This window comes from Microchirus variegatus (assembly GCF_963457635.1).
Source record: "Microchirus variegatus genome assembly, chromosome: 12".
NCBI classification, from domain to species: Eukaryota; Metazoa; Chordata; class Actinopteri; order Pleuronectiformes; family Soleidae; genus Microchirus; species Microchirus variegatus.
Genome location: NC_139813.1, coordinates 16,504,684 through 16,529,516, shown reverse-complemented (window position 1 = coordinate 16,529,516; position 24,833 = coordinate 16,504,684). Strand labels below are relative to the sequence as shown.

General features: G+C 41.8%; 1 protein-coding gene across 1 annotated transcript in view; it reads right to left on the bottom strand.

The window, feature by feature from the left end:
- Window positions 1-20,353, bottom strand: part of esrrgb (estrogen-related receptor gamma b) — a gene marked incomplete at its 5' end in the record, with an annotated part of 37,333 nt that extends 16,980 nt beyond the window's left edge. Inside the window, 3 exons of the mRNA XM_083898739.1 lie at window positions 6,116-6,232; window positions 10,505-10,920; window positions 20,304-20,353. Coding sequence (XP_083754865.1) covers window positions 6,116-6,232; window positions 10,505-10,920; window positions 20,304-20,353 — 583 coding nt within the window. The remainder of the gene's footprint in view (window positions 1-6,115; window positions 6,233-10,504; window positions 10,921-20,303) is intronic.
- Between the last annotated feature and the right edge of the window lie 4,480 nt (window positions 20,354-24,833).

The window sequence follows — 24,833 nt, the reverse complement described above, 5'->3', positions numbered from 1 at the left end:
AAAGCTGGCCTTTTTAGTGCACACTGACATCAGCCTCTTTATCATCTTGTACACTTTCCACAAACCCGAGCTGGCGTTGTTTCCTCGCCGGGTAACGGCGGCGTGTTACACTCCGACCACAAATGTGGCTGTAATCAAAAACATCTGCACAGTTGGACGCGGCCAGGTCGATTCACCATCCCCTGGTGTGTATTACCGCAGCGGCCAGTTGGTTTTGCGGTGTTCACACAGAAGTGTTTGTGTTGGAGCGGCTGAGAGACAGAGCAGGAGCAGGGTGCCAGCAGGAAACATGCACCTCAAGGTCTGATTTCCATGTCACTTGTCAGTGGGTGATATACATTTGGCATGTGTGTACATGAATGTGTGAGTCGAGTGTGTGTGTGTGTTGGGTTGTAAAGAGGTCAGCCGCTGCGCTAAATCCCCCTTCTTCAGAGGAACACGTGTTAGCCTCCGTGTCTGATCTATCACCTGCCAGACAGCGAGGACGGGCCAGAGTATCGAGCCTCTGGGTGGGCGCTGACTCTCAGCTGCAGGCTCAATCTCCCGAAAGAGCAAACAAGGTCCCGCACAAGTGCGACTACACTGACGAGTTTCGTCTTCTAAGACACAATTAAGCAGCGCGAAAAAGTCGCAGAGCAAGTGCTAAAAAGTACGTTAGACGTCCTTAAAGGCACAGAAACAGTTCAAACTTGAGCCATACCTTTATTTTGATGATGTAATCTCAGATTGGTTTCTGATCTGAGGCTATTGATTGGCAAAGGGACCTGACAGTCTGTGATATTGGATATGGCTTTACTAATCTTTTGTGAATGTAGCTGGAGGAAAATAAGGTGGTAACACTACCCCGGTAGCCACGTTCGCTCAGGAAAGACTGCTGATCCCTATCTGTGGTCGGGGTGAGGGCGAGACAGCGGTGTGGCTTGCCAAAATAGTCTGGCAGCCTCGATTCATCCACCATGTTACAGTGGTGTCAGAAAAAAAACAACAACCTAGAATACACCGCAAGAACACCACGCTAACACGGGAAAACACTAAAAATCAACGCGGATCCGGGAGCAAAGGCTTCAGTGACTTTTTGATCCAACACAGAATTTCAGTCGCTCTAAAGAGACGTATGCTTCTGTTTAAACAGGATATTTTAAACCTGCTAATCTGTTAACATGATTACTTGGTAATTCAATCAAACACTCATCCCAATATGGCATTAAAAAAACAACCCTAAAATAAATCTTTCTTTATCAGGAAATAAAAACATACCCCACATCACCTCAAGTACAAAAAAAAAAAAATGCTATGGGATGGTGTATTAGAGCTACTATTAGCCGTGGACACCGACTCCTGGCACCAGTCACTGACACCATACCTTCCGCAAGTTGTAATTACGTGGAGGTTTTTCCATTGAACCCTTGACCTTTTATGAGTCTCAGCTGGAAATTTACGGGGTCACTGAATGAGGCAGGTTCCCTCAAACAGCCGCCGCCTGCTGCTACCATCCACCCAGCTCATCCAGGCTGTGCACCGTGACACAGCAGTGCAGGCGGAGATCTGGAGGGAAGCCTGTCATCGCCAAAAACACTTTTCCACGAAAGCCTATTCGATGTTACACAAAGACACACAAGATGTGCACATCTAGAAGAAAAACCTGAAAGTTTTACGTCATGTAAAAGTATTATTTAACAGCCTTGGTCTGCCACCAGACCTGACTGAGGGAGTGTTTGTGTGTATGCAGCTGCAGCACAGGTACAGTCAGGGGCAAAATATAATTTATCCCATCAAAATGACAGCAGCATTAACTTCTAAAGCTTTTACTGGGCTCTTTTCTGTGGTTTTTCAGTCAAAGCACAACCTGTTTGCAGCCGTCTCGCTTTACTAGCGCAATGTTTGTTTGTTTGTCAAGCTTAAAAAATTAAACACATATAAAACAATGTGCACCATATGACATGAGATCCAAACGCTGCTATCCTGAGAGTCACTAAAGACCAGGAATGGTTGTGTAACACTTTATTTACACTATCATCTTGATCTTCTCGTTGCCCCGACGCTACCTTAGTCGTTTGAACGCAACAGACATTTGTTTATATTTTAAATTGCTAACAGCATTCTATTGTTTTTTTCCATTCCTCTTGAATATATAGCTTTATTCATGACACCTGCTTTTCTACGCGTTTATCGCTTTTCCGCGAGCAGCCCGTCGGCCACTTGTTAGACGGCGAGGTTGATCTCATTACACGAAGTAGGGCAAGCCTCTGTCCTCCCACTGATACCATGATCAAAGTTCCCCCAAGTGTGGAAGAGGCCACGCCGCAGCTCCATGCTACCATTAAATGTCCTTCTTTTTTTTTTTTTCTTTTAATTGAATGCCATCACTTTCAGAGAATCACCCACTGTGCCGCACGTCGCGGTCGCTGTGATGCTGCGTCTCGGGAGCGGCAGGTGGTGGAGGCTACGGCGTCAAATTCCCCCCTCACACACACACACACACACTGACTGTCCACATCAACGGCTTAGTGCAGCCTGCCACAGACAATACCCTGCTGTTTTTCCTTTAAGCATGCGCTAATAGGTTCAGCTTTATTTCTGAGCAACAGTGTTTTTGTTCTGGACCAGAATCAAAGGCTCGGTGTGAGATATTTGGGCCAGGATGAAGACATCAGGAGTGGACGCGGATATAAATAGAGCTGTAATGGCAACGGTGTGGACGACGACCCTTCAGTGGCACTGAACTGTGTTCATACGAGTGGATGTGAAGCGGTAGTAACCAGCACAGATGCTGGTTTTAAATATCGTCATCTATAGGACCACAGTCATGTCAAAGATATCATAACACAGCATTTTATAACCATGTATATCTTATAATCAGGCTGGATGGAAGTGGGTATAAATTCAGAGCTTTCCCTTGTGAGATAAAGTGTTTGTGTTTCACATATGTCGCTTTTCCACTACACGGGCCCAGCATGACTCGCCTCGGCACAACACATGTTTATTTTTGCTTTTCCATTAACAATATTACTTGGTATACTACCATTCAAAAGTTTGGGGTCACTTAGAAATGTCCTTATTTTTTAAGGAAAAGCACTTTTTTTTTCAATGAATATAACATTAAATGAATCAGAAATCCACTCTATACATTGTTAATGTGGTAAACGACTATTCTAGCTGCAAACATCTGGTTTTTAATGGAATATGTACATATTATATATATGTGTATAGAGGCCCATTTCCAGCAACCATCTCTCCAGAAGAGGCATGACATCACGTCCGATACAAGAATCAAACTGAACAATGCCGAACTCTAGCTCAATTAAAAATACTTAAAATCCTGAAAACTTGCGTTAATCTCCAACAGTTGGCCAAACAACTCTCAATCTCAATATTTAACAGAGGAATCTGAAGTGATTCTAATGATTCAGTACATCCAAAAAATAACTGCTTAACAAGTCACTAGCTTGTGTGAGTCGCTCGAGCCGTGCCGTGTAGTGGAAAAGAGGCATTAACGTCCTTCCTTTGAGGAGAGATGACAGTGACCCATAGAGTATAATAAGCATTAACGCTAGAACTGGTTGTGAATCTGAACTCCTGTGTTCATTCCTCCAGAATTGCAATTTGGACCAGCGCCATGTTGACGTTTTGCAAACAGAGGGCTCACAGACGTCGTCACCTGCAACCAGGCACCTATTGAATGAGACCACCCGATACGTGCTGATATAGCTGCTGCGGCAGCTCATATATGCCAAGCTTTATCGACTATTTCCCCTCTAAATGGAACCATAATTTACAAAAGTGTCATCGTGTTCGATTTGGGGAAGATCTGAAACTAGTGACTGAGACCATTAACTGCTCAGGGAAAATGTTTACTGAGGTTATAAATCTGGACGGTGAGGCACGGAGCTCATTTGTCTCATAGACTTCCATTGAAATGTTGTTGTTTTTCTACACAGATTGTTTTTATATGACTGTAACAGTTAATAGTTGTTAATGTTGGAAATGTATCCACAAATAAATCTTTTTTTCTCTGATTTCTATGTGTAAAGGAAGTGTCAGTCTTAAATCAAAGGAAAATATGCTATGAGCATGAAAATGACTGTGTCTATTTAGGCTAATTGCAAAAATACTGTATAAAGGACTGAATGAGCAGTTTGCCACATGAGTAGCAACTTCCTGTTGTGTGTTTTTTTATTTAAAAAATAACCTGCATGCATTTTTTCATGGATCCTTTCACCTCACGGGGTCTCATTTCCCTGGCTTGAAAATGTGGCTGAAACTTGAGTAAAAAAAAATATGAACATAACATGTAATTCAGCAGATAGTGGACACACAATACCACCACGATGACCACGACGTGCATCAAAACATTTGTGCACAAGAACAAAAACAAAGATAAACACAAAAGGTCGACGCTCACCTCTGAATATCACGGAGTAGAATTAAATCGTTCAGTTTCACGTATATTTTGTCAGTTCTTAAAGACAGAACAAGGATTAAATAAGCATTAAAGTCCAAATCAAACAAAAATAAATAAATAAGTAAGAAGCGAGATTCTCCCTGTGAACTCCCAGAGGTCTCTCGGTGGAGGAGAAACAACACGTGCAGGAAGTGAGGTGGGATGTTTGGAAAGCATTTAGTGGATCAATACGCACAGGCAAGAGAGGGGAAGGGAAACAGACAGCTAGAGTGAGGGTGAAAGAGAGGGTGAGGGAGCGAGAGAGACACCCAGAGCCCATGGGAGATGGAAGTCTTGGGGGAACAGCTTGTGCTTTTGAAGAGTACGGTTACACGTCTCAGTCACTCTCGGTATGAACATCCAACTCAGCAGCTTCTTTCCACGCGTCTGAGTTCAGCGCCGAGCAGAGGTAAATAAAGGCATGTGGACGATGTTGCCGCTTCTCCCAGAGGCAGCAGCTGGCTTTAATATCTGATCACCGACCAGTTTTTTTAGCCCTTAAGAGTGGAACAGATGTAAGGCTCCATTTTAACGATCAAAGTACATGGTGTAAAGTGCCCGCGGCACAAGTGCAACCAGGGGCGTGTCCAAATCCACTTTTGCTGTAGTTTAACGGTCACCGCACGGAGCGTATCACTTATAAAGGGCTGTACTTAGTATTGTAATTAATCACGGGGCGGTTTTTGAACGGAATAAGTGGCAAACAAATCAGAGTGGCATTGCTTATTTGCTTAAAAGCCCGCAGGTGCTGGGCAGATTATATCTAGGTAGTAACAAGGCGGGTAGCAAGCCTTGTTTCTGTGCATTCATATCTTAATAATGCACCTCTGAAGTAACTGTTTTTTGGTCAAAAAATACCTGATCATACCTTATTTCATGAGTAACATCTTTGTTTTAAATACAACATGGAAGCTGGATGGATGAAATGTCAAGTGTCAAGCTTGCTGGTGCTCGGCATAACTGCGAATATAGCGTGCCTAAATGCTTATAGGTGCCTAAATGACAAAATTGTTTAGTTAATTTGAATACAGACTCATTTAATACAATATATAAAGTAAAAGACTTTTTCTTTTAGCTCCACAAACATATAGGAAAACGTCTTTATCTTATAATAAGACAGCAACAAGAAGAACAAGAGTAATATTTTATCCTGATAACAAAATTAGCTCTCTTGTCAATAATACTTTTATTGCTATTATTTTTCAATTTATAAACCAAATAACCCCTGTTTACTAAATCTCATCAGGGTTGTCACTAATAAATATTCTATTATCAATTAATTCTGGTCTATAATATGTTGCAAAAACAAAAAAAGCCTCTGTGTTTCCATGGTGAATGGTTTAAAAGGCCAGTTTAAAGACACACATAAATCTCACGTGATATTGTGAGTGAGAACTAAAGCTGCATCTAACGATTATTTTCGGAATATATCAATCCGTTGGTTATTTTCTCAATTAATCGTTTGGTCCGTAAAATGTAAAAAAAAACATCGATCAGTGTTTGTCAAACCTGGGAAATGACGATGTTCTCGAACGTCTCGTTTTGCCCACAAACCAAAATGATTCATTTTGAATGATTTCTTTGTTATGTGGAGCAAAGAAACAAAGCAAATCTTCACATTTTAAGAACAACGCACAACAGGAATTATTTATTTAACAGAATAGAAGGACTCACCTTCTTTCAACATGCCAACTTTGAGACACTTCATGAAGCGGCAGGCCTGGCACGACTTGCGTCTCCGTTTGGTGATCTCACATTCGTTAGTGGCCGGACAGCTGTACTCGATATTACCTGTGAGGAACGACGACAAAACATGCCGTCATTAAACCTGTGTTTGTGTGTGTGTGAAAAACAGAGGGATGATATGATAGAAAAGAGGAGGTACACACACACACCTGTCCCAAGGTGACCCCCCATGATTCCTGAAGGAGAGGACAGTTTAGTGGCATGTAAAAAGCACCTACCCACTCCAAAGTCCCACCCCCATTTTGATTCTCAGATAAATTAGCTTCATTAAAGCGGAGCATCCCCTCCCAGCTACATCCTTCTTAAAGGATGATGGGAAAGCTGCCCTCCCCTCAACAACACACACACAGTCCGGCGGGTTCTGCATAATGCTCTCCTGTAACGACCCGGAGCTGCTGTTAGATTGGCCATTTCAAAGCTCCGGTATCATGTAGCAAAGCTCGATGTATTATTCAAGTCCGTCTCGACGGCTGTTGGCTCACACTGAAAATATTTCCTATGCAATTTAATCACTCTGGTCCAAAAACAGCCTGAAACGCAGACATATTGAATCTGCTGCCACGGAACTGCTGCCTGTCTTTCTCACCAGGTTCCTGTTAACAGTTTCTTTCAGGGATCATTACACACGCTCACTTCAAAAAAAAAAAAAAAAAGTTTTTTTACGTGACCCAGACAATCCAATGACAAATCCTCCCAAGTATCCCAATCCCCTGATTGAATGTTTAAGTAATGTCCTGTAAGTCCAGAGATGTATTAATGATACCTAAAAACAGCAAACCAGGTGTTGTTATGCTGCAGATCTGCCAGACCCTGCTCTACCCCTGCCACACGGACACACCACCAACCCCCTGTTGGACAACGAGAAGGTGCCAACATTTGTCAGGATCCCTGGAATCGCTGCTGCCAGCAGGGTCACATGCACAGCGAGGGGGCCCGGCGGCATCGTGCCAGCGCGTTGGCAGAGGCCGCCGCCGCGTTTCAGCGTAGCTTAAGTCTTTTAAGTGAAAGGCAGCAGCAGCAGGGGGAAAATAAAGCACATGTGTGGATGAAAAAGCACATGTGCCGTGTGCCAATCCTGCGCACAAACTAATTACACAGAGCACATACGACGCACTAAGTCACTGTATGTTGTTCGTGCTTCGCTTTGATCGCGGAGCGACGTGCAGAATTCGCATTACACGCTACGTACTGAACAAATATGTGCATGTGTGTTTACACAGGAAATGAGCACAAAGAATACTGACAGAACTGTTGACTAATATCCCACAATGCAATGCAAAAATATATTATAATATACACATATATGAACATATATACACATATATGAACATATATACACACATATATACATACATATATATGTACTTATATGTACATATATGTACATATATGTACACATATGAACATATATGTACACATATGAACATATATAACACACATATATATACACATATACACACATATACATATATACACATATACACACATAAATACATATATATGTAGATATAAATATAAATATATACAAAAAATATTGGTGCTGAAAAACGCAAAAGACAAGTTTGTTTTACTGTCACATTTTGACTGATGGTTGATAACACAACATTCTCATATATGTGTGTGTATTTTCTTGATGCTATCACAATGTGATATGTGTGATAACCATGGTGTACATCAACTTGAAAGTTGCTTAACTTGTCACAGAGAAACTTTGTTTTAAACTTAAGCTTCAATGCTTAATTTTTTGGTTACTAACTAATTCTTTTGCAGCTGTCAACGACTAAATCTGTACACACACATGCATGGAATCTTACTTTAACGCTCACTGTTACAGCTGAAATTCAGGAGATGCAAAGTTTTGTGTTGATATTTGTGTATTCATTTCGTATTTCAGTGTTCCTGATTGTCTTTTCACATGATTTTATTCATAAACACACAATAAACTTATATGGAAGTAATACTTAATATCACATCATATTAGAAAATGCTGGGATTGAGGTCAAATTCATTTGTATATAATAAAGGAAACGTGTAACACCTGAACATATCAAAAACTGATGTGTGCGTGTGTGTTAAGGTGGGGTAGCACAGGGGACCCAGAATCCGTCTAAAATTGCCTACCTCTAAAAGCCCACTGTCGGCGTACCCTCTTAGTTAATCAGGTCTTGTGTCCACCTTTATCCCTCAAAGGACATTTCAACCACTCTAATATCCTTCCTTAACCTCTCTTATTTTCCCTCTAAATTTTGATATATTATTATGCCATGCTATTATCCACGCGCTCATCTCCACTCAAGCTGGACCTCTCCTTGTCCTCCTCCTTTACCGAGGCCGGGACCCCCCTTCCTGATTACCATTCCATTAAAGCCGCTTCTCCTTTCACTGAGTGACCATGTCCCCCCTCCTGTCCCTCGTCCCTCAGCCTTTTTATTTAGAGGACTTTCTCGACGTCCCTGTTATTGCTCCAACAAACACGTGCCTGAGCTTTTAATTGGTCGCCGTCTCCTCCCTCTCGGGGGGGGGTGGACGGTGGGGACGCAAAAGAACAGATCCACACCTCCCACCTTGACTTTCTCCCAATGAAAAGCCTGCATCTTAATTACAGTCACCCAACACTGATTGTTATTGACTGAAACTCCCGCGGCTCGGGACGAATGACGGACAGATTAGGTTCATTAGGAGCTCCTCTCGTCCTCCACGAAGGAGAGCGAGGAGGGAAGAGGTGCGCGAGACGACGCAAAGTCACACAGTGAAGTGCACTGTTTACAGTCCGAGCGAGACACGTGCAGATGGAGATTTGTGCGTCTGTCACATTCAATTTTGAGTTTTGTCTTGTAAATCTCACCCACGGAAAACAAAACCACATAAAATATCACGGATTTTAAAACAACATAGACTTTTCTGACTGAAACTGTCACCGCCTGGTTTTATGTTTTGTCAGTGTAACGGAAATCTCCTGTGATAACATATCCAACTCCATTTATAAGTAAAAATAAAGTGACGATATTATACCTTATGCTGGCAGTAATGCATACGCTCGGATTTATCAAGGAAAAGAAGATGCTTTGGGTGATTCAGAGGAAATAAATGGGAGCGTTTTAACCTCACTAATGCGCCGTGTGACCTCATGTCTGCAGACACAAATGCAGAGGATGAAATTCTAAATTCATCTCTGTCCAAGTGATTATTGTGGCGCAGGTCCCACACATGGCAGAGCTCATGCCAAATACATGATTCACATGCAGGAATAATAAATATAATAATAATCATGACATTTACAACAATCATAGTGATGTAAATAAAATAAACCTTTAAATTACAGTACTAGTATGGTTATAGAAGGATAATAATCTTTTTTTTTTAGCCTTGAATAATGTTTGTTAGATAAAAAAAAATGACCACAGACATTTCCAAATAACCAAGACGTGAACAACAGAACCTTGAAAAAACACAGAGAGTGTGAGGGAATGAGGGAATAACAGAGGACAAGTTAAGATCCATACTCAGTCATTACCAAACGTGTTCTCCCACTAATTCCCCATGTAAAGTTATTAGCCTATAGTTAGCCACATTAGCAAGTCATTACCTTCACTCATTCATTTATCTTCTACAGCTTTATCCCAGCACATGAGGGCCACGGGCGGGCGAACTATTTGCTCTCACACCCTGACCTATTGTCAATTTAGAGCGTCTGTTGACTGTTAAAGGAACCCGGAGAAAACCCACGCACACACGGGGAGAACATGCTAACTCCCCTTGTTCGGACCATATTTCTGGATTATTATCTACCTATTATAATTTTTCAAGTTATTATCAAGCTTGGATATACACTCTTAGAAATAAAAGTCCTAAGTAGAACCATATAAGGTTCTTCAGCTTGTCCTCATAGGAGAACCCTTTTTGGCTCCTGGTAGAACCTTTTTATAAAGCTTATAAAGCTTTTGGAGGGTTCCAACAAGAACCCCTTTAAAACCCTTTGTTCAGGAAAGGGGTTTTAAAGGGTTCTCTGGATCAAAATGGTTCTTCCTGGAACCATTACCGTTATCAAGAACCCTTGAAAAACGCTTTCTTCGGGAAAGCAAATGGTTCCAGGTAGAACCTCAGCCCTTGTAGAGGGACCCTTTTGGAACCCTTATTTCTGAGTGTAGCACTACAAATGCTATATGCTATTTTTGAGCTGTAATATAAAGTGTATGGATGAGCATCATAAAAAAATGCGAGTCCTCTTGGGTTGACGGGTAACCGAGAGCACAACAATACAGAAAATGAGCTCAGGTGAGCCAGTGGAAAAAGAGAAGAGGGAGTGGGGGAAAATACCTTGTATCGTCCTTTTGAAAAAGGCTTTGCAGGCCTCGCAGGAGGCCACCCCGTAGTGGTAGCCCGAGGCAATGTCACCGCACACCAAGCACAGCCTCTTGGGGATGGCATTGAGCATGTACTCGCACTTGATCGCCGAGTCGTCCGCCATGCCGCCGGAGCACTCCTCGTAGCGGCGTAGGCAGGCGCTGCCGCCTCCCAGCATGCCCGGGTTGAACATGGGCGGGGAGTCCAGGACGTGCGAGCGTCCGCCGCTGCCGTTGATGTAACCACCGCTGGCGTCCGAGTTGCCGCTGGGACTGTGGTGACTGCCGGTGTCGACGAGCGAGGAGGAAGGACTGGAAGGCTCGGTTTTGACGTAGGAACCACAGCTCGAGGAGAGGTGTCGGTCCTCAGCGGGCATTCTGGTTAGCAACCTGCAGGGGGACACACACGCGAGAGCAGAGGTCAGTTTATGTGGGAATCTCTTAGATTCCTGAGTGACTTTCTAACTGAATGACTACCACACAGACGATACTCAAGTAAAAGTACCACTATTTTGATCAAATTTTACTTAAGTACAAGCAAAAGTGCTCAAGTTAAAGTAAAAAAGTAGCTTTTTAAAAATGTACTGAGTTAAAGTTACTTTTTTAACAAGGACAAGGGGACACAAATCTCACAGTAATTGTTTTTAATTTAAAAACAGCGGAGTACAGCACTTTCAAGAAAACATAGTTGAGTACAGCAGCGCGAGTAGAGCTGAAACAACTAAACGATAATTGATCGATTGCTAAATGAATCGTCAACTTTTTTTGACAATCGATTAATTGGTTTGAAGCATTGAAGCACATTTTCTTGGTTTCTTTGCTCCACATAACAAAGAAAACATTAAAACTGAGTCATTTTGGTTTGCGGACAAAACAAGATATTCGAGAACATCATCATTTCCAGGTTTGACAAATCAACGTTGTCGAACATTTTCTGAAATTTTACGGACCAAGCGATCCATCGAGAAAATAATCGACAGATTAATAGATTACCAAAATAATCGTTAGATACAGCTCTAAACCCACAGAACCTAATTAACAAGTTGATGAGTCCAAAATCCAGGGAACTGTAAATTGTTTTGACGCTGATTTATCTCATAAACATACATTAAAAACTGATTTTCTTGACGCTGAGAAAACATAAAACCCCATGTTGAAGTCGCAAAACATCACCACCAACATGTCTGACAAGATCTACTGGACGTCGCTTTCCTCCATCATCGTCTGATTATCCTGCAAGAGATTCATCAGCTGTGATGGAGCACGCCGCCGCTTCATCCCGGTTTGATAGATTACGTTACGAAACGCGGGCCGTTAATGCGTGTTGGAATGCCAGGTGATATACTACAGCGGCTTATTCCTCTCCGGCAAAATGGTAACTAATGACCACGTCAACAGATGCCCCATACATCCTCGCAAACACAAAGCCCACAACGGGTCGTCCGTGCACTCGCTAAGTGAATGAATGAAACTTCAGAAGACTGTTAATGGACGGAGGGAGAGGTGTTACACTCAGCATATGGAGGATCATGGGTAATACATGAACCAATCAATAGTCCCGGGGTTCGTTTGCCAGTGAATGTGCAATACTGGATTACAATGGAGAGAGAGTGGAGTCTGTAACCTTTAATTTTACTGGACAAAATAACGACATGCATCATCTACACAGAGATTTTGAGCTTCTATCATCTGGAAGGAGGTTTATAGTCCTAAGATGTGATATCAAAGTAGCTTTTTTCCAAGTAATAATGCACATTATCTATATATTTATTCATATAAAATTTATTTATTGGAATATTGCTCAAGTGGTTCTTGGTTGTATTCATATTTCTTTATTAGTGACACCTGGAGCACTTTTAGCTCACACTTTTTTACGTTTTTATTTCACATTTTACGGTTATATTTGTAAAATGTTTGTCACTGAATGCAAACAAATCTACGTAGAGGTACAAATACAGTGAGAGCATGAATAAAATTGACTTTAAAGATGGAATATGATCCCGTGTTGTCAAAGTTTACCAAAGATTCTATCTGATTTGTTTCATTTTATTGCTAAACACATTTTAGAACGGGGGAGAATGTGAATCCCGACTTGGTTCACACGTTAGAAGCGCCTGCCTCTGTCCGTCACTGATGTTACACCACATCAGTCCTGGACACTTTAAGGGCGAACGCTGGTGCAAAAAAAAAAAAAAAAGCCACGTTAAGAAGCCGTGTCTGGAACGAACGAGAGATTAATGCTCACCACATTCCCGCGATGACGATGTCGTGTTTCGTTGCCAGGGCCTGCGACCGCTTTTTAAAAACATTAACTGTTGTGGCTGCGAATGTATTTCCCCTCCTCCTCCTCCTCCTCCTCCTCTTCCTCTGCTGCTGCTGCCTCTTTGCATAAGTGTTTATATATAAAGCCATGAAGTCATCAGGCCCTGACAACATGAAACCTCTCTTTTAACAGCTAACGGGCAGCGAGCAGAGCGAGGGATAGAGGGATGCAGGGAGGAGATAGCCTCTACCCCTGGGCCCAGATCAGATCTATTGATCCTCTGCTTCCTTCCTGTTTCAGATGAGGCATGAAAAAATAAACCCTCCTGTTTCGGGTCCCAGACATTCCTTATGCATTTTTAATCAGTCAGGACTGTTAACATAGTGTGAGATGGAGCGATAGAGCATCATTCTGTGGCTGCTGCGGTTTTAAAAAAAACAGAGGGACTCGTGTTGAATCTTATTAGCAATCAGCATGTAAATATGGAAGCTATATTTTCACCCATATGAGGGAAGAGAGAGAGATAAAGGGAGAGCGCGGCATGGTAACAGTTAATACATCATCACAGCCAGATAGGGGGGGGGGGGATTCCCAAAGGGATAGAACACTGTGGCATATGTAAAAAGTAGTTCATTCCACACTTAGCACACAGTAACGCTGGGGAGATGTTTTTTTGTTAGATTTAATGGAAATTTCTAATGGGTCCTTTCAAATCTGTCAAAATGAAATAATGGCACCAACCACCAATTCGTGTGAACCCGAAATAGCTTCATAGTTTTATAGTTTGGTTTCCCCCCGTCTTTGTAATAAAGAGACAGAGATTCCTAACACACACACACACACACACACACACACACACACACACACACACACACACACACACACGCACACACACACTGAGGAAGGTGTTGTACCTAACGTCTAATGGGGCGGTGTTTGCTCCGCCGCGCAGAAAAATGGTACAAACCGAGCAGACGAGCAAAGACTCATCAGACAGACGTGAAGGTCACCTGCCGTCTCTGTTCCTCGCTCTCTGAGGCCCAGACACTTCCACAATAGACGGGGCTGAGTGCAGCAGACACACAGGCTTCAGTGTTAGACAACCAGAGCGTCTCCAACACACACGACAACGCCGCGTTTAAAGGAAAGGGACGTCCAGAATGTTCAGTTCGACTGAGATTTTTCTTTGATTTAATTTTTCAAGCGAACCGTCATGGGTGTGAAAATGTCGCGCTAGATCAGCTTAAATGTGTGTGTGTGTGTGTGTGTGTTTTGGCATCATAGATCCGTTGCTTCCCCACATAAATCCTGAATCCATCCTCCTCCTCCTCTTCCTCCTCCCTAAGCCATGAAATACATTTTCCAGCCTCCAAATTTCAGCACAATAAATTTTCACAAGACTTTAAAAAAAAAAAAGAGCAGCACATCTAAAACGCATACTCAAAACAATTCTCCACAGTGACCTCACGCTGTCCTTTTAATGTGGAAAAAAACATTAGTTCCTTATATTTTACTATGTATTTTCCCACAGGGAGGAAATATTATTGTTAAGCTTGGGGTTAAGCTTGTAGCGAGGCACGCGGCGTAAATCATGGCGCTGAACACACAGTGGAACATGGAAGCGCAGAAGGACAGAGGCAAGGAGCCATGCATGAAATTAGTTCATTAATCTTTCTATGATAGGCTGTCCTTGTTTGGGGCAAACTCTATCAGCTTTAAACTGAGCACCCCCCCCCTTCCCCTTTTCCCCTTCCCCTCTTCCCCTTCCCTGCCTGACACATAGATTACACTGTTAGTCCGCACACGCCGCAGTGTCTGGGAAATGAATGGTCACGCAAGCGGGAAAATGGGCTAGTGAGTGTCGCCCAAGTGTTAAGTAGTAACAACAACATGCGCGCGGGGCGCCGCGGCGTTAGCACAAATGAAGGTCATCAAAGGGAAATCGGGGCGCGCTGTGAAATGTAAACGCACGATTCAAGTGGTTCTGTGATTTTTGTTTATAAAGAAGAAGAAGAGATGTGATAATGTTGATTTTACAATAAGGGGGAAATGTTGCCCGTGCGTCTCTTTTGTAAACATCGATATTTACATTTAAAAATCGGGTTATTGTCAAATTATTTGTCCTGATTTGTTATGTCCACAGATCATACAGGGATAAATTTTCTTTCTCTCTCTCCCTTTGTTAATCAATGACTTACGAATACGAAAAACTTAATTGTCCACAAAGTGAAAATTTGTCTTTGGTTCCACCACAGCAAACATATAGACAAAAAAAAACACACCCGAAATGAAAACACAATATACATAAAATGACCGGAAAAGGACTACACATTTCATATGGCCTACAAAGTCATGGGTACAATATTATAAATTTGACACATAAAATAAATAAAATAAATAAAAGTAAGTACAACTGTCGCAAAAACCTGCATCCTGTAATTCATTATCTATGTCTCGTCTGTTTGCTTTGAGAATTCTTACTCAGCTCTTTTTAGAATGGGGACATTTTGTAAATGTTATTTTCTCATTTTTTAAATATTTTTTTTAATTTTTGTCCCTCGCATTTATTCAATTTTTCTTATTTTCTTAATTAGTCATAATATGCACTATAGATTTCAAAATAGCTGGAGAAAATCTCCATCCGTATGTCGCGCTGTGCTAAATGATTCAGTTTACATGACTTAAGAAAATAAATTGTTTCAGTGATTATAACTTTTTAGATTTCATGAAAGTTGACATTCAAGTGTGCTTTTATTGTGGAGGGTTTTTCCCCCCCTCCCATAGCTGTAAATGCACATCCTGTAAGACACAGTCAAACAACAAAGTGGACTTCAAAGTGCATCTCCAAAAATATTTTGTGTATATTAAAATTACTTGAAATGGCTCTAAACTTTTACTTTGAAAGTCCCACTTCTGAGTATGTTAATAACTATGTTTTTACTGCTTTCCACACACACACACACACACACACACACACACACACACACACTTGTACACAGAACCTCCAGCATATGGCCTCTTCAATGTCACTGCCACGGGCAGAGATTGCATAGATTTCCCACATGGATGATGTCTTCTTACCTGAAGAACCGTCTCACTGTCACCGCCCACCCACCCCCCCCTCCTCCATCTACATACCCGACCACCACCATATCCTCCACCTCCAGGAAACTGCTCTCTCTGCAAAGTCAAACACTCTCCTAACTGCCTTTTAAAAAGAGAGACAGAACAGGAGGTTATTGGAGGAGGGGGAGAGAAAGAATAAACGAGCGGGGACTTAAGCCGTCATTGGGAATCAGAGGGGGACTCATGAGGGACAGTTACGTTATTGATTTCATAAATAAACAGAGATGGCCATCGATCCTAATGTTATTTTGCATTTCAATTACTGCCCAGAAACATAACCTTCAAACGTCTGCCTCTCCACAGTAATAACATCCACTGATAATCACAAGCCGGTCTTGTCCAGCGCAAATTGGCTTTTCTCTCCCCCTCTTTCTCCCTCTCTTTCTCTCTCTCTCCTTTTTTTCCCCCCTCAAATGTGTAAATGACACAACTTTACATTTGCCTAATGGTATTAGGGCACGGGCTGAATATCAAGTGCGACTCAAGCTGATACAGTAAGCACTCCAGTCAATTGACACAATGCAAATTAACGTGCTGAAGAGGAATTAAGTTCACAATGTGAGACGTTGTGAAACTATGACGAGGCCCATTAAATTAAACATGCTGGCTGACCCACACTCCATGATTAGACCTATACTGCTTCTCTCACGCTCACTCTCTCTCCGTGTGTGTGTGTGTTAATTTCATTTGATCAATAAAACAAACTCATTCTAAGAAGCCCCCCCTCCCCCTCCCCCCAACTGCTGCAGGGAGAAACCACGAGAGCCATATTCTTGTTTTGATTGAACAGTGGCTGCGTCCATCTACATCCTGATGTATTCAGAGTCCTTGACAGGCCGCCTAAAGGATATATCTATATCAAGAGGGGGGGTCGTGACACGTAATGAAGTTAGTTCTCCTCTCATTCTGTCACACGGCAGCACTCTACCACCCAGACCCCGGGGCCGCTGTACCCCCATATATGCAGCAGCCGTCGCCATTAATAAACATGACAGTCCAAACACGACACGGTGTCATGGTTTAAACATTTAAAAAAACGGTCAAGTTTCTGTGTTTTTTAAGATCGGGTTAATTAGCAAAGCGGTATTTTGTCCCAACACCTGCTCCCTCACCTCATTCACTCCATTCCAAAGATCTCGACAACCAACTCTTCAAACTTTAAGGTGGGACGGATCACACACCGAGGTCAATCCAAACAGTGACATTTAAACACAACTTAACAACGAAACCAAAGCAGCAAAACTTTGTCCACACACACTGAAGAAGAAGAAAAAAAAATGTTTCTGTAAAGAACAAAAACGCCGCGACGAGGCCCAAATTTGCCACTAACGTCTCAAATATCGCCCACAAAAATGCGCGAGGAGCAGACTGTGAAATTACCGCTGTCATCAAAATTCTGTTTTTCCACGGTTGTTGCACGATTTTTTTTTTCTTCTTCCAGTTGCTGTACATTTACAATTCACAACAATCTGTGCGTCTATTGACCACCATGGAATACTCCACACTTATAATTTAAATAATTCTGATGCAGCATATTTTCCTGTTTTCCTATGTTGACAAAGGACATTTTTGACAGATTGAAATAGATGGACCTCATCTATTAATTTTTATTTACTTTTTAGATTTGTCACCTACATAATAAACACTATATATATATATATACATATATATATGTGTATAATGTTTATATATATACACACATGTAATAAATGGAGATGCGAGGCACGGCGAGATGATGTGCTCCTCTTAACAGACACAGTCAGGTGTTTCCATGATATGGCACGGGCTAAAATTAGATCCCAGGTCAGTGTGTGATTCTTTTGCTCTCATTTGTATGTGTGTGTGTGTGTGTGTACATGTGTGTGGGTGTGTATACGTGTGCGAGTGCATATATTTGACCGCTTGTGCTAGTGCATTCCTGTTTGTTTGCTCGCGAAGGACATCTACAGTATGTGGAAATAGATTTTTTATTTTATTTATTTTTTAAAATCGGACTTATTGGCGCAAAAGTACATTTAAACTTTACGTTTAAATGACGCAGTTGTAGGACTTTATACATAATTAAACGACAACTTATTGCAGACAGAGAATCATGTTGACTGTTTTGAATATTAGTAATTTAAACACTTGCATCTACTTCACTTGAATGTACTGAAAGGTTGAAAATAATACTTTAACGTGCACGCTTTCATGGTAGTGCAGCTTTTGGTCATGCTATTTAGAATTAAATTAAAATTCTTAAAGATAATGAAATTATTCTGGAAAAATTCTATACCAAAAATTCCAAAGATGTACACACTTCACTATAAAATAGTATTTACTTATAAACATGTTTTTGGTGCAGAGGAAAAACTGTGTTTTCCATGCAAAGGGTCAAAAGAGGACACCCTCTCTTCCTGAGTGTGTGTTTACCTATATATTTTACAATAATATGAACATACCCGATGATCTAATTTTGTCCATATAGAGACAAACGTGTCTCTAAAGCGCGACAGTGGAGCACAACACTCGTCACAAACCTCACCTCAGGCCAGGACGTTGGTGTTGTGTGGTCAAAAGTCCACAAAGGGTTAATAGCATTTCCCCCCTGAAGCCAAACTTCACTAAGTAGAGCTTTATGTGACATTAAAGGCATAGATTTACTGTGTGCAAGTGCATTAACAACCACGTCCACTTCCAGGTGGTAAAGTGTCTGACAGTGTGATGAACAGCATTTAAAGGTGAAGGCAATTTTACTGTTTTTACCGTCACATGTTGGAGCCTCGCTTTTGTTTTTTTTTTAACATTTTTAGAAACAAGATATGGCATTTTCATCATATGATTTGCATTTAAAGGCGTTAAATTAAAAGTATGCATCTTCTCACATCCCCAGAAGATGCATGTCTGAATTTAGCCTGTATAAAAAGCATGTGCACATGCATGTGTGCATATGTAAGACGACACTGCCCAGTTCAAACACGCAGACGTCCATATAAGCAGATAAACATGCAGACAGTGCACGCACAGCAACATTATTATTATTATTCTTTCAGCTCCAGTTCAAATGTTTTTACATTAAGAATAAATCTAACTTCTATAGGGTGTGTATCAAATGTGATGATGGCGTGAAAAAGAAGAGCTTGGCGGTTGTGTGTTTTTTTTTTCCTCGACTGTGTACATGATTGCGATATTGAATTTCACAGACTTAAAAACAATATATGAAAGTGATCTATTTAAACACATTTATAACAACAATAAAAAAAAAAATGAAACCAGAGTCTTTCACTTTTCACGAGAGATATCAAAACAAACAAGCTTTAAAAAACGCTTGTGGTTGATTAAATAAAACTCAAGCACGGTCTCACACTGTGTGCACTTTACTACACAGATAGCAGCCTGAAATGTCAAACTTAATATTTCTTATGTTGCTTTAATACTTAGTTTCAGCTGTATAATAGCACCAAATAAATGAATACAATTTAAAAATAAACCCTTTAATTGAAGCTGTAGCTTTAGAATTCAAAAACCCTTTTTAATTAAGTTATTCTTATTGCTTTTCCTGAGTTGTTTTCAGCTTGAATCCGTCTGGAATAGCAGCTCAGGTGCAGCCACGTTAAAAAAACAAGCATGTTTAACGTCACAGAAGACGTTTTTTTAGTGTCTATGTTTACACAGAGAGTCGTGTAACGTCACATTTTCCTCATCATCGTCGTGTAAAAAAGTGCCAAGCGTGGGTTAAACCGTTTCAATCCCATCTACAGCTTAACATTAAGAGCTGATCCCAGTGCAGGGTGAAGGGTCTCCCCCTCAGGTTACACGGCACAACAGAGCAGAAGAAGAGCATCTTTTCAGGGAAACACTTCTGTGACATAATATCGTTTCCTGTAAAGCAAGCTGCTATCGACTAAATGCACGAGTGTGTGCATCACTTTGACCTCATTTGAACAGAATGAACTGTTCTGTTTACACACTTTTAACTAATACTTGAGGCATGATTTAATCATAATAAAACAACTAAAATGTGCTCCGATTTGTCGTGGACAGGGTGACAGTTACACTTTTCCGTCTCTGGGACGACACCGGACATCAGCTGCTGCCAGAGCTGATCCGCGAATGGATATTTGTTCGCATTAGCGCGCCTCTGGCTCTTCCCTCTGCGGCCGAGGGTTAAACCCCCCTCCCCGGATCCCGCACTTCTAGACAGCTGCAGGGCAACACATCAGAACCCGGACTAGCTACTGCAGCCTCACCGACACTTGTACCGAGCTCTGGTGTCCCGTACATGGCCAGGAGTCATGAGAATTAGTTTAAAAATAAATAAATTAACTGATTTCTCTAAGTTTAAGAAGTAAAAGAAAGAAAAAAAGTAGAAATGGAAAAAGCATGCAGACAGAGATGCACCTACTGGTTGTGATAGCAGAGAGGGTCAGGGATGCACAGTTCGGAAACATCCATCAGTCCACGTTAAGCATTCCAGGTGTTGCGATCGAAAACAGGTAAACAAACACAGCTCAGGGCGACAACAACAACAACAAAAAAAAATCAGCTGGAGCTGGAGCTGAAGGAGAATGAGATCAGTTCCTGAGTCTCCACATATCTCTCTGAAATGTTAAAGTCAGGTGTTCCAGGTTTGTTTTTTTTCTATCCCCGCCCTCCCCCTGTTCAATGCACCGCCTCGGCCCGACAAAACTCCACTCTGCACAGGTGCTGCTCACTCAGGCTCAGGAGGACGTATGGAGAGGAGAAGAAGAAGAAGAGTGGATTTAATTGCTGATACAGACAGAAAAGAACCTGGAGGTTAAAAAAAAGAAAGGAAAAAAAGGAAGGAGGTGTAGAGACGAGGAGGAAGAGTGAAGCTCGAGAGCAGTGATGGAGAGAGAGAGAACAGGAGATAAGAGACAGATAGATGAAGAGCAGCAGTGGTGGGAGCACACTCAGGCGGAGTAAGTCAGTCTCCATTGAACACATGGGGGGCTCTTTAAGAGCAGGGGGGGCGTGGCTTGGTTCAAATGGAGCCGAGGCTATTGGTCTGTTTCGGGAAGGCTGCCCTGGGAGCAGCCAATGAGCGCGAGGGATTACGGAGGAGGGAGGGGCCAGAGGGCGACCAGTCAGTGTCCAGTCATTCACAGGGGAGCGCTGCAAAAACACAGAGACCACGGATACTACAGTATAGATACTATCGAGAGGGTAGAGAGGAGAGAATGACTCAACGTTTTGGGTAAAATATCTAATTGTGATCTGATTTTAGGTCAATTATCTGTTCAATATGTACTCATTTAACTATTTAAAATACCATATCTTCTAACATTGATGTGCTGCATTTGAGAAAACAATGATATAGAGTGTAAAACACTTGGAAAAATGTGATTTAAATGTGAACATGATACGTTGTTCAGCCCTAACAGAGACAGACAAGGAAAAAGAGACCTGAGTGTGTCATTAAAGGGCTCAGTGCCAGCTCACAAACTTTAACTGTTCCCTCTTTCACTCACTCCACCGTGGATCTGTCTATTTTTCTCTCCCCCCCCCACAAATGCTCAGCCTCCTTCAAACTGATTGCAGCTGCTTCCCTCACAGCATCTCAACAATCATGGATCGCGCAAACGAGAAGAGAAGAGGCCGAGCGTAGGAAAACCACAACGCGATAATGATCCGGACAGGAATGTTAATAATGATATATATAAAAAAGAAAAAAGTCTGAGCTCACTTTTACCACATCTGTGTAATAACGTGGCAGCCATCAGGACAAAAAGGAAGCCACACACACACAAACACACACACACACCAACCCACTTCATCAACCCACATTTTCCTGATCGATACAAAACCCATCACACGCTCTTATTGATCACAGCGTTGCTGTGTCGCCAGAAGCCTCGGCAGCTACTTTTAGTTTCCCCCCAGCCCGTCTTTTAAATAAAAGAGGGGAATTAGAACTTTGAGCATTTTCTTTTCATGTCAGGCCGTATCAGAGTCACGGGAGCGCGGGAGGATTCGTGAATTAAACTTCTGATCAATATTTTGACATTTAATGTACTTTCCCCCTCCGCGAAGAGGGAAAACTCCCGGATATTCCCGCTTGATCTGATTAAGACATGCAGACATAATCAATAGAGGAGATATGCTTATGTTTTTAATGAGGCAGAAAGAAGAAGAGGGAGGCTAATGTCCAACAAGACATGACGACTAAATGGTGGTTGATTAAATAACTAAATAAATAAGTATGTTAAGTTACATGAAGCGGAATTTGGTTAAAAATATAGAAAAATATAGGGCATTTTTCACTGTTTTTACTTTAAAACACTCATATGTTGGCAGCCTGCTGAGGTTGGGACATATTGGACGTCCGCGCCTCATCTGCCTCCCCTCCCACTCCAGCCAGCTCCAGCTTAAACGCAGCGAGGGGGACACTGGGTTTTTTTTTTTCATGGCATCTGACAGGAAATCTATTGAGTGCACACACACACACACACACACACACACACACTGTAATCCCACTATCACGCCATCCCCGAACCAAGAAACAGTAATCCAATCATTAAGTCTGCATTTAAACAAAACAGATTTGCAGCTTTGTGACCCAAGAGTGTGCCTCTTTAAGCAGATCACACAGCCAGTCTGGGCTTTTAAACGCTGTTTATTTTTGAGGCAGTAGTTCATGTTTTTCTGTGTATCCCCCCCCCCCCCCACCCCCCCATCTCCTCATACTCGAGTCTGGCCTCAATTCAGCAGAGAATAACAATATAAAAAAGGGGAACACACAAACACAGCAGAGCAGATACAGCAGCAGAAGCACGGGGATTTTAAACGTCCGTCTGCGCAAATCAGCGCGCTCGTCTCTTAGAAAAGTGACAAAAAAAAAAAAAAGAAGAACCAATCGTTATCCGTCAATACGTAGTAATTACATATTGTGGCCGGGGCTGAGGGGACACGGACGGCGGTGTGACATGAGGAGTGTTGTAATTAAATTCCTGATTCACGAGCGAACTAGTCTTTTACGTCTGACCCCGTGACCTCGGCGGGGACGACGATGCGTCGCCGCGCACTTGTTGTCAACGTTAATAACAAAATAAGAGGGTATTTTTAATTCAATTGCTTCTGTGGTGACATGAGGTATTTATTTATATATATATATATATATATAAAAGCTATTTGACTGAATTAACTAATCAAGGCATTAAATGGTTGGTTTTAATGAATTATATCACATTCATCAAACTTTACGTGCGTTTGTCAAAGGGCTGTTGAGAAAAATCTATAGGATGTAAAATATACAATAGATTTGGCCGCTGTTGTTAGTTTATAAGTGATAGAAAATCAAATTTACACTTTCATTAGGGAGGAAAATGGTAGGCGAAGAAACAATTTTTGTTCCAATTATGGTTTTTTTTTCCACCTCAATTTAAACAAATTGATCAGCATGAACAAAAAAAATCATTCCATGTAGAGTATTAGAACCCAAAATATCCACATGGAGAGTCATATATGAAGAGTCTAATCATGTCATTCATTATTTCCAGCTACAGCAAGATAATCCAGAATAGAGAATTGTAATTATCTAAAGTGTAAAAGCTTCGACTTTATCTCCATATTTGACCAAATGAACAGAACAAAAACAAAGTGTCTGAATCATCCCACAGATCCATTCCCTTCTCGCTGCCACACACTTGTTTGGCTCGTCTGCTGGAGGAGTGTGGAGAGGGATAATTACTATAGCCACGGGGCTGCATTAATCAGCTGGGTGCATTTGTTGGGCTTTTATTATGTTCCAACTCCCCTCTCTGGGACCGTGATGACTGAGCCACCGGTACTAGACGGAGGGGACAGTGTGGGGGCACCCACACATGCCCGCTCACACTGGGTTAATAAATGCCATTAGCTTCTGTCTCGTTGCCTGTTAATTTCTCATTTAAGTGCGGACGGTTAAGACAAAACTGCACGGAGAGAGCAGCGGTGGCGTTAATCAGGGACTCGTCGCAGGACTCTGGGATTTCTTTGATTGAGAGCTGGACTCACACCACGAAGGGAGGAAATGAACGCTGGGTTCTTTAGCGTCGTGAGTGGACTTGTTTTTGTGGCGGTGGTGGTCAAATCACAATCTATTATTATTATTACTATTATTATTGTGTTAGCACTGACAAATGTCCAGAAACTCTACGTATCATATTCAAATTAAGACGAATTAATGGATTCTTTGAAAGAAGAAGTGTTCTTATAAACTTCCGACACCGCTGTTGTCTTGACCAACACTTTCATGATTGTTCTCACTGCACACTTCATTATTAAAATGTTTTCAATCACGGTGACACACTTTGGCTAAAGGCAATCGCCAAATGGCATATATTATCCTGAGGGCATTCTTCTAACCCGGGTTCTGCTCCATGAAAACAGTACAGTGGTTGTGATTCCATCAACAAGGTGGGGGAAATAAAAGAGTCTCCACCAAATATAAACAAAATCAATCGCAAAAAAACGCTCTAATTTTAAACGGCTCCTTGACACGAGTCGAGAATCCTCCGGAGGCGACTTCGGCCGACGTCACCTGCATTACACAGGAGGTCTGCGCGGCCGAGTCACCTCTAAACTGAAGCGAGGTTGTGTCATTGCAGCTGAGAACGGAGGATCAATACGTTCATCTCAAGTTCACGCTGGTAAAAACACACCTGGTGATGTCAGCTGTTTGGAGCCCCATCACATTCATGTGTGCATGCATGTGTGTGGCAAGACTGACGCTTTCAGACCAGTGGTCTCCAAACATGTAGGACCTACTTTTACAGTCATTGCTATAACACTTTGTGTTCATTTGAATAGGTAACACAGCCGTTTATAAAGAGATATGGTTTGATAAATGAATCACAATGTGATTATATATGGGCTTTATTTAATAAAAGGCTGAAATGAAGCGACCAAAAGTTAGCCCTCAACCTATAAATGG